General features: G+C 39.8%; 1 protein-coding gene across 3 annotated transcripts in view; it reads right to left on the bottom strand.

Annotated features, from left to right (window-relative positions):
* The window catches only part of NELFE (negative elongation factor complex member E), a 360,551-nt gene that overhangs the window by 279,290 nt on the left and 64,324 nt on the right, over positions 1–16,937 (bottom strand). For all 3 annotated transcript variants that reach the window (XM_044083278.1, XM_044083277.1, XM_044083276.1), the window contains exon 5: positions 6,893–6,967. In XM_044083278.1, coding sequence (XP_043939213.1) covers positions 6,893–6,967 — 75 coding nt within the window. The remainder of the gene's footprint in view (positions 1–6,892; positions 6,968–16,937) is intronic.

Here is a 16,937-nt window from a genome sequence, read left to right as displayed (position 1 = left end):
TAAGGAAAGGGAGGCTTAAGGCCTGAAGGGGAAAATAACTAAACCTATTAGGTTGAGGGAGTATAGGGTTAAGGAGATAGCTATAGAAAGACTAACTCTAATACTGTGACAAAAAAAGGCTGGAAAAAAGGGAAGATTTTTTACTGTAGAAAGTTAAATCACAAAAACACTACCTGAGCTGGTAAAAGAAGACCTCTTCGTGAAGCGGCAAACGAGATCTGGGTAGTCACGCCTTGCATCATGGGATATAGGGTTGCCCCGAGCTGGTAAAATTAGCTCTCGAGCTTAGCAAGTGCCGAGTCGGAGCCGAGGATCGGCTCCGAACCCATCCAGCAAGAATGAAGGCGAGTTTGACAACTTAACATCATACTTTTAGCTTTAACACACATTTTACATTATACCTTTTGTTCCAGAATACATTGGGTCTGTATTACGAACACGAAAAACCGTATGAGCGAATACGAAGACGTCAACCTGTATTGGGCGAAGTATGGAAATCCCGAATGTACAAAACCGCGAATTACGAAATGTCGATTTGTTTTGGTTGGCCCATCTTCGGTATAGCTCCGTTAGGTAAGTGTGTGATAGATAGAACTTTAGTGTTAGGATTTGGGTTAAGGTAAGTGTATAGATAGGTAATGTTATAAGCAGGGTTATTTTAAGTGTATGTATTTGTATTGTTTATTTTGTTTGTGTGTATGGCTGTAGGGAAAGTGTGAGGTAGTTACGGACCTTAGGGTTAGGGAGGGTTAAGGATAGTGCATAGATAGTTGTGTAATTGGGGTTTAGTGTAGTGTTGGAGGTAGGGTTTTGTCAGATGTATGTATGTGGATTACTTATTTTGTTTGGGTATATGTGTGTAGGGGACATGTGTGGTAGTTACTGTTTTGGTGCTTTACTTTAGGTTAGAAGTGGGGTTTGGTTAGTGCATGTGTGTGTTTTATTTACTTTCTTTGGGTAGGTAGTATGTAGCGGGTGGTGGGGTTGGCCAACTATGGCAGTTAGATATTTTTTTTTTCGCGGTTTAGTGTGTTTGGGATTTTCACAGTTTGCAGTATAGGTGTCGACGTTTAGGTATTCGGGAATAGGGTTTTTCTCTTTGGTAATATAGACCCAATACACTGCAGGTAATGTCAGCATGTTCTATGAGGTGATATATAAGATGGGTGTTACTATTCACATGGAAGAGCACCAGCAAGGTTCCAGGTGATCAAACATGCAGGAAGCTCCAGTCAACAAAAGTATTGTTGGAAGGTGCAATATGTGTCTTACAGGTAACACCCAGGTTCTGCAAATAAAAGTAATGTTAGGCATGGTAGAAGAGGTTATTTTTCAGCTATCTTTCATAAGCATTGCACTTCCATCTTCCTAATTTCTTGACTTTCTCTCACTAAATCCTCGCCCACTTTACATGAGAAGCTGCCACTATGCTAAATGAGTGTGGAATCTAACTGAGCGTGGGGTATATGTTTGGGGTCCAAGCTTCATCACTCCACTGCTTTCTTCACTGCAGCCCTCACCTGAAGCTGGGTAAACAGGTTACCCTTCTCAAGGCAGAGAACTGCTCCTTCTTAAGTACCAGTCTATGACGAAACTGTGTGAGTGGGCTTCTGTGTTGTAGGCACAGTGTTTAGTAATGCTGTAGGCACTGTACTACTTTCCATTCTGTGGCCCCTGAAGCTGGACTCAGCCACCAGTTCTTCACCTCTTGATCACTCATAGGTTGTGCCTGTTTATCCTTAGAATATTCTTAGTTTGACCAGCTAAATGCTCCACATAGGACTGCTAAACAACAGGCTATGAAAAACAATCTGTTGTGTTACTGATGACATATATTTTGGAGTTTGTCCCATAAAGTTCACACTGCCTCCCCATGGCTTTGTGCACCCAGCTAATAGCTTGCTAGGTGTAATGCTGCCTTTAACTTCTTTTAATCAGCCTCCAACAGTAGCAGGGTGTGTACCCTCCATTATTTTACTGTTATGATCTATACAACTGGAGAACCTCGCATCTTCCTAGTGTCTCTATAGTGCTGTAGTACCCTTTTTAGGCCACCTAATTACCTGTACTGAGGGTGTTTATTATCTGTTATTCTCATACGTCCACTGATACTGTGAATGAATTTGTGCCTACACTGGTACCGGTGCTGTTTCCAGTGCCACTTCTTGAATTGAGCCCAGTGTGAAAACAACATTGTGTAAAATGTCCAATTATTCTTCACCTCACACCTTTTGCCGATTTCTCTGTGCCTGAACTATACATATGTTGTCCGATTTTGAGCTGGGAGTACCTTGTTTGCATTCTGTTTGTATAACCAACCCCAACTCTGTAATGGCACACTGATGTCATGTCTACTCTTGGCCACCTGTTGCTGAGCTTGCTTCCTCCTAAGTACCTCCCACCACCAAATTCTTAGGGATACTGCCAACAGTTATCCTGAAAAAAATGATGTGTAGTCTGAGGGTGTGCCAACACTCAAGTAAGATCATCTCTAAAAATATAGATGACTGAAGGCAAGAATACTCTTGTTATTTGACAGGTTCATAGGTGGTTACTAGGCTACTGACCCAAAGGTCTTTATAAGTCTAGCCGTGTGTACCCAATATAATACTAGAGAAACCCAATATTAAGGATCTAGCCTAAACTCAAGATCTTAGCAATGGCTGCCCATATCTAGGAGGGTTATAGGTGAACTCCCCAACAAGGAATTTATGCTTTCCCATCCAGTCATCCAGGCTATACTTAAACACGGTTCTAGCCCAGAGGCTCTGTATAATGTGAATTGGTAGCCTATTTCTGAGGAGTGGCAACCTCTGAGAGACATATCTGTCTCTCCAGCAGGTCCTATTTATGTCGCAGACCAGGTTAAGGTCCCTGGAGCGGGTGACCCTTGTCCCATTGGACTTGCAGATGTGCAGCATTTTAATTGGTTATGGATCTGAGATTGCTCTGTAGGCCAGGCACAAGTCTCCTCTACATAGTCTGTATGCTACTGAGTACACTGACAGTGACTTCAATCTGTCAGTGTGTGACATGTGCTGGAGACCCTGAATTTTTTTGGCTAGAAATCTCTGAGGTCTCTCAAGTTGCTGCAGGTGCCAGGTAAGGTACATACAACGGGAGCACTGTACTCAATTATTGGCCTACTTGAGGCAATGCCTTTGCTAAGGAGGTGAGCAGCATAGAATGCCTTCTTTACCACAGAAAACACATGGTGGTCAAAGTTTAGGCTACAGTCAACTTGCGGTCCCGATTCTCTCACTACTGAGTTGTTAATGTAGGGTATTCTTATTTATATGATAGTCTGCAAGGATATCATTTTTACCAAATGGGATGATAATACATTTTTTTAGCATTGAGTTTGAGTCCACGTCTTTGGCACCAATCATTAATTTGTGTAAATCCCTCTAAGTATATTGACATAATTTGGGGATTAAATGATTACACCCAATTTGCAGTCATCAGCAAAGTTAGTCAGCCACAGCCAGTCTATTTTTGCCTGAACTTCTGATAAGTATATTCCAAACAATAGGGGTCTAGCACTGACCCCTGTAAAATCACACTGATGACACCATCTGCTGATCAAGGTAAAATCCCCAACTTTGACTGAGTATGATCTGAAGGTGAGCCAGTTAGCAACCCACCTGACAACATAAGAGTTGATATTTAAATGGGAGAGTTTAGCAATGATGCCCTATGCACATATTTGCCCTCATTTATGGCTCTGGTGATGTTTTTGAAGAAGTCTACCAGGCATGACACCTGTCTTTGACAAAATCAAAATGTGTCAAATGAAGGGTCTGGAGATCACCTATGTTCTTATTGATAGGGCCCATGATGATTCGTTCCATGGCCTTACAGATAAGGTTGGTTAAGCTTAAGGGTATATAGTTTCTGTAGTTTGAGTCACAATTTTAATATTCTTGTCAAGTGGCATACAACAAATGGAAAAAAACTCTTACTTGTAAAACTAGCAATAAAGGTTCAGTGACGCGAATGCTGTTAGTAGCATACAACTACCTCCTGCATGCCAGCGTATGTGTGTGTATGCATAAATCCACCAGCACACCACACATATAAGTGTGGGTACATCTGTACGCATAAGAAGACGCACACAAATTCAGAGATAGATTTGCGTGTGTGTGTGTGTGTGTGTGTGTGTGTGTGTGTGTGTGTGTGTGTGTGTGTGTGTGCACGCTCGTGTGTGCATAGTGGATCTATAACAACATAAAGATATACAATAAATACATTTTAAACAACCAAAGCAATGCATATAGGTTCATACTAGGCTATCTGCCCCTAGGGCATTTATAAGTCTAGCCAGAAAGTGTTTGGCTTTCGCCACCCATTTTAAATTAATTTTGCTATGCCCTTTTTCGAGGTTAGTATACTGTGCCTGTGTCTAACAGTGACACAGAAGTGATACCCGGGGTAAACCTACGATCTCCCATCCACTCATCAAGATTCCTCTTGAAGAGAGGAAATGAGGGACTCTGCCTAACCTGGACTGGGATTTTATTCCAGAGTGAAGGGAGCCTCTGGGTTACGAATCTTTCCCTCCAGCATGTCCTATTTATTTCAGTGCTGAGGTTCAAGTCTCTTGAGTGCATAGCTCGATGGGATTTGGATTTTCTGAGGTGCAGCATGTCCATTAATTCCGGGTTGGACATGGCTTTATACGTTAGGCACAGATCACCTCTGAGCAGGTGGTATGCCACTGAGTACAGCTGGAGTTTCTTTAACCGGGCAGCATAGCCCTTTGATCCTCTTGGTGAGGTACTTTTGGGGTCTTTCCAGTTGCTGCAGGTGTCTGGTAAGGTACATCCCAAAAGGGGCATTGTACTCAATTATGGGCCTGATGAGGGATGAGTAAAGAGGCACGATGACCTCCCCTAATCTAGATGTGAATCCCTTCATGATTAGGTGGGCTATATAAAATGCTTTTCTAACCACTTTGGCCACGTGGCTGTCAAACGAGAAATTGCTATCAACTTGGGTCCCCAGGTCCCTAATGACTTCTTCTGTACTTAATGGATTACCACCTATGTGGTAATTTGTGGGCACTTTGTTTTTGCCAAAGGGGATGACTATACACTTTTTGGCGTTTAGCTTGAGGCCATGGCTCTGGCACCAGTTGTCTGTTTCTATGAGGCCCTTTTGGAGGATGCTTGTGTCGGCTGGAGAGTCGATTATGGCGCCCAGTTTGCAGTCATCTGCGAACTTGGTCAGCCACAGTCCTTCCGTGTTGGCCTGTACCTCCGAGAAATATATACCAAACAAGAGAGGTCCCAGGACTGAGCCTTGTGGGACGCCACTTGTAACTGGTTTGGAGTCTGACATGGCTCCAGCAATTCTAACCATGTGGGTTCTGTCCTTGAGCCAGTTTGCAACCCATCTAGTGACATAGGGGTTTATATTTAAGCTGGTGAGCTTATCTATAATGCCCGAGTGGGGTATTGTATCGAAGGCTTTGCGAGGTCCAGATAGGCTGTGTGGACCACCTTCCCTTCTCAATGGCCTTGCTGGCTGTTTCAAAGAAGTCAACCAGGTTTAAGAGGCAGGATCTGCCCTTAAAAAAGCCAAACTGGGTAGGATCCAGTGTCTGTAGGTCCCCAATATCTTTATTTATGAGGTCCACGATGATCCTTTCCATAGCTTTGCAGACCAAGCTAGTCAGGCTTATGGGGCAATAGTTTCCAGGGTCCATTGAGGCACCACCTTTGTGGAGAGGGACCACTGTTGCTGTACGCCACTCTTTGGGTACATATCCTGTAGTAAGGCTGAGATTGAACAGTAGTTTTATGTTTGGGTTTAGCTCTTCTTGGAGTTCATGTAGGACGCAGCCTGGGACACCATCTGGTCCCATTGATGCTGTGTTTTTTGCTTTGGAGAGGGCGGCTCCCACCTGAGCATCTGCTGGGATAGATATTTGCCCTTTTGGTGGGGAGGGGGGGGGAGAAGTTTGCGCTGAACCTGCCAGCTAGGATGTTGGCAATGTCTGTGGGATCAGTGTATTTTTTGTCATTTTGGACTAATTCTGAGCATATCTGTGAATTCCCACCCAGGTTCCTAACATCAGCTGATTGCCTCTTATGGCTAAGATTAGACTGCAGACCTGGAGAAATTAAAAGAATATTCTCTTCAAGTTCACAGCTCAGAACTGGATCTGCACTCTAACCAAGGCAATAACCTGATCAGGCCCATTCATTCCTTGGCAAAAAGTAGGGATGTGGCACCTCAGCCAGGGTGAAGACCAATTACCGCATTTATTCCCCTTACAGGTGACAGCTGGGTGCCAGAGGTTAGCCAACAACATGTGTGCAGGGCACCCAATTCCCCCACCCCCACTAACCCCCTTCCCTGTGGCATGTCTGGTTCTGCTACAACTACTCTAGAAAGATGTATGTATATGTCCACTTCAGCGATGGCAACAAACCAACCAACTAATTTTTTCTCTTCTGAGTTGACAGTTGGGTACCAGAAGTGAACAGTCATGTATGAAGGGCACATCCCCCCCCCCCCCCAATTAAACTCTTCCTGTGATGCCTGTGGTTTGCCTGTGGTTTTGGTACAGCTGCTCTTGGGAGAGGTATGCATATATGTTCACACGTGATAATCTCCCTTATAAATGCTGTAATTAAACAAAATAGAAGTTACAATCACTGTCTAAATCATAAAACTGATGTATGTTACAGTAGAAGTAAATTCCTGTTGAATTTGTAGTAGAACTTTTTATCAGGTTATTCTTTACTGATCATCTATGTCTGCATGTAAAGTGTACACTTCTATTGGGATAAAACAATGGGAAGCATTCTACAAAATACCACACTGACTTTTAAAAAGCTTGAAAAAAATGCAGGAAACAGAAAGCTTTAAAAAAGTTCCTAAATACCTCAGTGTTCTCTTCATCTGTGGAAAAGCTGCGCTGGAAAGGCTGGAATGTAGGAGCTGGTCCCTTCTCTGGATCCTGGAGATATAAAATCAAGGTGACACAATGAAACAAAACCTAGTGCTCAAAACCCAAATCAAGCAGCTACGAATAAGTTAAAAAAAAAAAAAAATTAAAGGTGAAGTCGCTACACAAAATATACTATATTACCACAGTCTTTGACAGCTGTATACACTTAACAGGCAGACGCGCGCACGCACACAGACGGACGCGCACGCACACATACACACACAGATAGACAGACGTGCGCACACACACACACACACACACACACACACAGACGCGCGCACACACACACAGACGCGCGCACACACACAGACGCGCGCACACACACACACACAGACGCGCGCACACACACACACACACACACACACACACACACAGAGAGACGCACACACAGAGAGACGCACACACAGAGAGACGCACACACAGAGAGACGCACACACAGAGAGACGCACACACACATGCACACGCACAAACAGACGCGCACACACACAGACAGACAGACAGATGCGCACACACTGAATGGGCAAACCACTATTACAAACATACAACTGCGAATAACTGCAAAACATATGACAAACTGCCAAGTTATGAATAACTCTGGTAACAAATGCACTCAAGGAAGATATGAAAAGTACAGGTGTGTAAGTAAACTTACCATAACAATAGATGTTTCAATGATTCATGCTGCGGTAACCTAAGCTACATGGGTTATATTCTGCATAGGATATAATAGAGAGCCAGCTTCCAAAGGTTCAGGGGGGCCTTCCATGAAACCAAAATAGTCAGCTCAGGCTGAGCAGACTAAAAGACAGGTTTGGGCACTAAGCCTCTCAGAGCTTTCATGCCAATTGAGAGATGGAGGCTGAGCCCTGACAGGACATTACAAGGAGCAACAAAAATAAATGCCTACACCTCGGTATATAAATAAAAAAAACACACACTAAAAAACAAAGCAGTGGATGGAGGGAGCAGCTACCTTAGCAGTGATCAAACTACTGCTATGGTATGAAAGTATAGAAGATAACGGCCCAACGGATTAACGCAGCAAATACCTGGTAGTTCAAAATAAATCCAATGTAAATTAAAAGGCTAGGTACTTGTGCGTGAAGTGGCTTCCATATAAAAAATGTGGAATAAATCCAAGATGCAGTTCAGTTTCAAGTATTCAATCAAAGCAAAACTTGTCCGATATAAATCCAAATGGTTTATTGTGCACGAACAGACAGAACAAAAACAGAGATGAGCGCTTTCACTAAAGTTAGCTTCTTCAGATCATTACATTTTCACTTTGGGTTAATGCTTTATATAGCGTTCTCATTAGTTATTAATTGGAACATTTGTATCAATTAAACAATTTCTTAGAAAAAGGAGGGAAAATAATACATTCAAACATTTAAAAGTGAAGCGTCATTACAAAGTATCATAAGAAACACCAAGTACCAACTACAGACAAAATTTATATAACATACTATACTACATTAAGAAATTAAAATGTATTAAGAACTGTTAAAAACATTAAAAGAGAGAGGGTTTTGCTATACGGAAAAATCATTAGACACTAGATGTGGGATGTTCATGTGGAGCGTGAATTCCTATAGTGTTATTATATATTCTGTCATACTGTATAAATACTGTATAAATGAGTGGCCTCGATTAATGTGGTGAAAATTTAAATATGTGCTATTAAAGCCATGGCATTATCCTCAATAAAACAGTGATTTATAATATTTTATTTCCTGAATGGAATATAATAGAACTTATTAAACCATGATAAAGTTGTAAAAATATAGATATAAGAACTCCATGTGTATTAATGAATATATAAGTAAAAACATGAATGAGAAATAATAAATATGGTTATTGATAAAAATATATAGAGATGGTTAAAACTTAATTAAAAATATATATATAACCAATATGTGTATATATGAAATGTAATATGTATATATGTAAATATATATATAATATGTAGTATGATATAATGTTTCATTATCAATTGATATATAAATGAAATTGTAAAATATATATATATATAAAGATATGATAAATTGATGAGCAAGAGTAAATATGTGATTGAAACTGGTTAATGTTTGAGGCTTGATTGTGTATGTGTATATGTATATGTATGTATAGCTAGTACGTGTATGTGTAAAGTGTGACATATATATAAGTAGTGTTGTCATATCACTTTTATCAATTGTATACAGATATAATTGTAACATGATTGAATGGTATAAGTGATATCTTAATATATATATGCTGAAATGACTATGTGGAAATCTGTATGTACATGTGAGATGTGTAAACATATTGACATATAAATACATGAATATATAAATATATACAAATAAATGTATAAATAAATAAATAAATATAAATGTTTCTATAAATATATATGTATAAATATGTATAAAAAATATGTATATGAAAATATGTTGTATATATAAATGTATGAAATGTATAAATATGTATATATAAAAAATAAATAATATATGAATGTATAAATATATGTATGTGTACATAAATTAGCTGATGTAAAAGTGTATAATAAATATGTAAGTATATAAAGGTATGAATCATGTGAATATGTGTCAAGATGTATATAAGTAAAGTATGATTGAAAATGTAAATGTATATGATATCATATTAAGCTATGTGTAGGGAACATTAAGTTCATGATATCATGGGTAAATGGGATGGATGGGTAAAGAATAGATATGATAAGTTTAATGTATAAATGATTGGAGTATAAATGCCCATATATAAGTATGTGATATAAATATAAATGTAGGTATGAATGTGAACCATTGCATTATTTAATATGTCTTCTTTGCTTTAGGTATGGTTTGATCGATGCCCTCTCATTCAAACCATGCCCCCTATCTGCTCTTAATAAAATTATCCAACCACTTTCCCTATTTTCGGTATGACATCTTATATTTCCTCCCCTTGGGTTTGGAATTATGACCTCTAAAACCCTAAATGTAAAAGTATGTTGTACACCTGCTTCCATGACATGTTTCGCTAAAGCATAGTGATATGACAACACTACTTATATATATGTCACACTTTACACATACACGTACTAGCTATACATACATATACATATACACATACACAATCAAGCCTCAAACATTAACCAGTTTCAATCACATATTTACTCTTGCTCATCAATTTATCATATCTTTATATATATATATTTTACAATTTCATTTATAGATCAATTGATAATGAAACATTATATCATACTACATATTATATATATATTTACATATATACATATTACATTTCATATATACACATATTGGTTATATATATATTTTTAATTAAGTTTTAACCATCTCTATATATTTTTATCAATAACCATATTTATTATTTCTCATTCATGTTTTTACTTATATATTCATTAATACACATGGAGTTCTTATATCTATATTTTTACAACTTTATCATGGTTTAATAAGTTCTATTATATTCCATTCAGGAAATAAAATATTATAAATCACTGTTTTATTGAGGATAATGCCATGGCTTTAATAGCACATATTTAAATTTTCACCACATTAATCGAGGCCACTCATTTATACAGTATTTATACAGTATGACAGAATATATAATAACACTATAGGAATTCACGCTCCACATGAACATCCCACATCTAGTGTCTAATGATTTTTCCGTATAGCAAAACCCTCTCTCTTTTAATGTTTTTAACAGTTCTTAATACATTTTAATTTCTTAATGTAGTATAGTATGTTATATAAATTTTGTCTGTAGTTGGTACTTGGTGTTTCTTATGATACTTTGTAATGACGCTTCACTTTTAAATGTTTGAATGTATTATTTTCCCTCCTTTTTCTAAGAAATTGTTTAATTGATACAAATGTTCCAATTAATAACTAATGAGAACGCTATATAAAGCATTAACCCAAAGTGAAAATGTAATGATCTGAAGAAGCTAACTTTAGTGAAAGCGCTCATCTCTGTTTTTGTTCTGTCTGTTCGTGCACAATAAACCATTTGGATTTATATCGGACAAGTTTTGCTTTGATTGAATACTTGAAACTGAACTGCATCTTGGATTTATTCCACATTTTTTATATGGAAGCCACTTCACGCACAAGTACTGCTATGGTATGTTTACTTACACAACTGTACTATGTTCTTCATATTGATCACTGCTGCAGTAGCCTAACCTATACGATTAAATTATCATAGCTTACAACAACTGGGAGGTGGAAAGTGAAAGGTCAAGGCTGCATCCGTCCTTTAGAGAAATGTATGTCAGACAAGGAATGAACTTCCAATTTCCCATCCATTGGTCAAGGTTATGCTACAATGGGTCAGGGAATAACTCTGCTTCACATGGACAGGACGCTAACTCCAGAGAAGGGGCATTCTCTGAGAGACATACCTGTCCCTCCAACATATCCTATTTATGTCACAAACAAGGTTTAAGTCCCTGGATGGGGTAGTTCTGATGCTACTTGTTTGGTGGATATGTAAGAGGTCCATCAGAGTAGGATCCAAGACAAGGAGGCCTTGTATGTCAGACACAGATTGTCCCTCAACAATTTGTAGGAGACCGAGTACAGAGATAGAGCTTTGAGATGATCCTCAAAGGATATGTTAAGGCCCTATATTCTTTTTCTGAGGAACTCCTGTGGATGTTCCAGCTGTTGCATGTAACTAGTTAGGTGCATACTGAAGGGGACATTGTACTCAACGATGGGCCTGATGAGGTCTGAATACAGTGAAACAATTAATTCCTTGAACTGAAATGTCTTACTGTTGCTTTTAAGATGAGCAACAAAGAAGGATTTACTTATTGCCTTAGATATATGTCAGTTGAAGGCCTGGTTACTGACTGCAGAAGTCCCCAAATCCCAGACTACTGAGTCTACTCTTAGGGGTGTGTTATCAATGAGGTAGTTTCCTGGAGTAGCCAACTTCCCAAAGCGCACTATAATGCATTTCTTGGCATTGAGTTTTAAAACCACGGTTCTGGCACCAGTCACTTGTCTGTGTTAACCATTTGAGGATATTGGTGTCATGAGGGGATTCTATGACAGCTGCTAGTTTACACAGTCATCTGCAATCTTGGTCAGCCACAGGTCCTTGACTGGCCTTGACCTCTGAGAAGTAGATGTCAAAATGGGGTGGACCTATTACACAACCCTGTGGGACTCAATTACTGACTGACCGACATCTCTGTGGAGGTGGATTCCCCTATCCGGACTTCCTGGATCAATTAATGAGCCAGCTGACTATCCACTGAGTGGCATGAGGGTTTATACCCAACTTGGTGAGTTATCTACAATATCAAAGTGGAGTATTGTGTCAAATGCCTTGACAGTTAAGGTAGGCAGTATGCACTCTTTTACCCTCATCTGTTGCTTTGGTGACCCTCTCAAAGTCCACCAGGCTGAGAAGGCATGACCTGCCCTTAACAAAACCAAAACCTGCCATTATTTATCAAATCCATGACAATTTTTTCCATTGCTTGACATATGTCATAAGTAAGTCTTATGAGTCAATAGATTCCTGGGTCAAGTTTCACGCTATTAAGAAGGCATCCCGAGATATTATCGGGTCCCATCAATACAGTGTTTATGGCCTTGGAGAGTGCTTTAAGGATCTGTTCCACAGTAATAACTAGGGGGTAATGGTTGGGTGTATTTCTTGAATGACATCTTCAGGTGACAGTGGGGTAAAACTGGAGCTGAATTTCACAGCAGAAGTGGCTCAGTTTACAAATAGTTAGGCACACTGTTGTGTACTGCTTTTGAGGTTGTGGACATAGCTGAAGAATGCCTTATAACTGTCCTTAGCCTGGGAGGCAATTTGTACTTCATACTTAGTTTTGGCAGACTTACTCCTCTGAGCTGCTTACTTTGTTTGATGAGAAAGCTTTTACCTTGCTGTGCATTGCACTTCCTAGTTTTGGAAATGTTTTCCCGACATGTTTTCCCTCTATGTTGTACAATCGATTAATGCTGGGATTTCACCAGGGTGTTTTGTTTTTCTGGAATACATCCTGAGCTTACTTTGGATAGGTGCTGCAGCATCTATACAGCTGTATAAAAATGGGGTAGTTGAGTCCCACAGGAGTATGGTGTCGAGTTGAATGGGGAGAAACTCCAATTCATTTAAGTGGTGTGAGTTTCCAGAGTTAAAGAGGGGGACCTATAGCATGCAAAAATATGGTGTTGGACTTTGCTTATGACAAGCTATAGATGGAGAAGAACAAATGAACCAAAAACTGCACCACCAGGGTTTCAGGACTCCACACAGTTTTATTTAACGCAAATTGTTAAATGCTTTCACCAATCCAAGTTGACTTCATCAGAACAATTACTACAAGGAGAAAACATATTTAAATAGGTTAAAATCAACTGCTATTGGCTAAAATAAAAACAAATCAGTTTACACTATTAAAATTAAGTTAAGTCAAAAAAAATTTTCATCACCATTATAAAATGCATGAGAAAATACAAATAATTTATGCACTATAAATAAATTTCAAAAAATTGTTCTAAATGAACTAAAATGTTAAGGTGCTTATAACTTCATATTTTCCTGCCTTTTCCTTCAATACTGGTATAATAGATATAAAATCATTTAAACCATGGTTCCGGTTAGCAGCTAGCCTTAGTTGCCAAATTAACTCTATTTTACATAAAATGTTCTTCCAATCCCCACCTCTCAGGTCTATTTGCACCTTGTCCAAAATAGCAAACTTAAAAACAGAAAAATTCTCAGATAACATGCTGTGCCTATACAAGGCATTTGTTTTTTTCTCCCTTTTTATGTCGTATAAATGGTTCGTAAATCCTATATTTGAGGGCTCTGTTTTACCAACATAAAATCCCATGCAGGTGTTACATTTTGCAATGTACACAATTCTGTTGGTAAAAACAGTTTCCCTTTCTAAAAAAACACTGTAGTTTCAAGTTCTGTTAGAACAGGTAACAAAAGGTATCTGCAGAATAAAACTACACTGAAGGCACCGCACACATGGTTTGGTACCATCTTTAATTGTTTTGATCTCCACATCACCTTTGTTTTTTAGGATTAATTTCAAATTGGCACCCACCTTAGTAGAAAAAATAGGCTTCTCACCCACCACTTTAGATATCTCATTATTAGTTTTAAAAAATGCTCCAATTTTTATATAAAATATTTTTCACCCCACTATATAGGTGACTATAATGCACAACACATGCTTGTGCAAAATTGGTGAGTGTTTCTAAAATAGATACACGACCCACTTCCTGTGCTTTCAAGGGTCCTTTGCCTAAAAGCAGCTTATATCTCTTCTTCCCCCATTCATAAAGGATTCCTTGTAGAACAATCTCAATCAAATTATTGGGGTACCCTCTGTCTACAAACATATTCCTCATTCTCAACGTCCTCTTTTTGTGAGATCATTCATGCAATCCTTATAGCCTGCCCCTTGATAATACTTTTTTTCTGAGATAGAGGATAATAGCTGTTAAAATGAAGGTATGCATTACAAAAGGCCTTCTTGCGATACACTCTAGATTTAAAAAACGTTCCATTTCTTTAGAAATAGTGGTATCCAGATAATGTATTTCCCTGTCATTGTACTCGTAAATTTTAAAAAAGAGGTGGTACTGTTTAAATATTAAATAAAATTAGAAGTTATGTACCTACCATAACGTTCCACGTTAGTTGTCTTCTCTCGCCTTCTTTCTTGCTGGATGGTTCGGAGCCGATCCTCAGCTCCGACTCGGCACTTGCTAAGCTCAAGAGTCACTTTTACCAGCTCGAGGCAGCCCCATATCCCATGATGCAAGGCGGTAATTACCCAAATCTCGTTTGGTATCTAGAGGAAAAACTGCCTATAAAAACTTTCCACTAAGGAAAGAGAACACTAACCTAAAAAGGCTGTAATGGAAACCAGGTAATCAAGGGCAAGAACTATCTGGTGTCCAAGGAAGAAGAATCTTCCAGAGAAAAGGGGAGATCAAGGTCTGTCCAGGCTAGGGGGACAGGAGGGAGGGACACGAGAAAGAAGGCGAGAGAAGACAACTAACATGGAACGTTATGGTAGGTACATAACTTCTAAATGTTAAGTTGTCAATCTCACCTTCATTCTTGCTGGATGGGACTGCGTCCCTAGCACCACTATCCTGGGTGGCTCAATGGAACAGACTCTTGAGAACAGTGGAACCAAAGCTTGCCCTGTCCCTGGAGGCCAAATCCAATTTGTAATGAGAAACGAAGGTAGGAGGAGTGGCCCAAGTGGCTGCTGCACAAATAGTATCCAAGGGTAGTCTAGCCTGAAAAGCTGTAGAAGTGGCTAGACCTCTTGTGGAATGAGCTTTAGGTTTTGAGTTCAGCTGTCTGCCCCTAAGCTGATAAATGTCAGAAATGGTGGAAGATAGCCATCTAGATAAGGTCACTTTAGAAACAGGGAGACCTTTTTTATTTTCAGTATAAGACAGGAAGAGCTGATCGGACTTCCTAAATTGCTCTGTCCAAGTAATATCTAAGTTGGCGATGAACATCTAGGTAATGCCATTTTTGTTCCGCCCTGTTAGAATAATTTGGAAAAAATACAGGGAGATCAATGGATTGGTTTAAATTTGTCTTAGAAGCAACCTTGGGCAAAAAGGATGGATTGGTTCTCAAGGATACTCTGTCTTTGTGGAAGACCAAATAAGGGGGACGAACACAGAGGGCATGAAGTTCAGACACTCTTCTAGCCGAGGTAATAGCGACTAGAAAAAGTGTCTTCCAAGAAAGAAACTTTAATGAACATGAAGCAGCCGGTTCGAAAGGAGGAAGTATCAAGGATGTCAGCACTAAATTTAAGTCCCACTGTGGTGGAGGATCTCTAACAGGGGGTTTAAGAAGGAACACTCCTTTGAGAAAGGCTTTACAAAGTTTGTGGGACATAATGTTGTGGTCTGCAAACCTGACATGGAAGTTCGAGATTGCAGCCAACTGAACTTTGACTGTGGAAGACGAAGAACCTGAGTGAAAAATTTCATAAGAAATCCAAGACCGACTGAATAGGGGCAGTAAAGGGTCTATGTTCTTAGATTTTGCCCAAAAAGAGAAGCGTTTCCACTTGCTAGAATAAATCCTCCTGGTAGAGGACTTAAGAGAAGCTACTATGATATTTCTAATGGGGTTAGAGATCATAGGAAGCCTGGCTAAGGAAGGAAGTGGAGCAACCAAGCTGTGAGGTTGAGGGAAGGAACGGACCGGTGCAGTTGACCCGACTGGTTGGTCAGCAGATCTGGAACTCGGTCCAGATGCCAAGGCTGCACCAAAAGATGGCGATGCAGGAACGGGAACCAAATTTGTCGAGGCCAGTAAGGGGCAATGAGAATCATTTTGGCTCTCAAGACGGTAGCTTTCTGGAGTACTTGTGGTATCAAAGGAAAGGGAGGAAAGGCATAAAGAAGTCCCCGGGGCCAATCTTGGGTAAGAGCGTCTCTGGGGGGATGGCCCGGAAGTGGGAAGAGAGAGAAGAAGTCTGGGCATTTGCTGTTTTGGGGTGTAGCAAAAAGATCGCAGCATGGGTGGCCCCACTTCTGAAAAATCTCCTCCACAATGGATTGCTTGAGAGACCACTCGTGAGGCATGAGAATAGCTCTGCTCAATCTGTCCGCTATTATGTTGGTTTTCCCGGGGATATGCGTTGCTACCAGAAACTGATGAGAGGAGATCGCCCATTGCCAAAGTCTGAGAGCTTCTCGACACAAGGGATAGGACTTGGTTCTGCCCTGCTTGTTGATGTACCACATGACGGACATGTTGTTCGTGTGAACTGCAATAGTCCCTAAAGGGAGAAAGTCGTTGAGGGCTTGCAACGTTAAAAGCACTGCTCTCATCTCTAGGACATTTATGTGCAGGTGGTATTCGAACGGTTGCCACGTGCCATGAACCATCCTGCCCTGATAATGCCCACCCCCACCTGATCAGGGAGGCATCCGAAGTGACCGTG

This window comes from Protopterus annectens, chromosome 9.part0 (assembly GCF_019279795.1).
Source record: "Protopterus annectens isolate FY-2018-M chromosome 9.part0, PAN1.0, whole genome shotgun sequence".
NCBI classification, from domain to species: Eukaryota; Metazoa; Chordata; order Ceratodontiformes; family Protopteridae; genus Protopterus; species Protopterus annectens.
The sequence above is the reverse complement of the archived record's forward strand: the minus strand, read 5'-3'. Positions and strand labels throughout refer to the sequence as shown.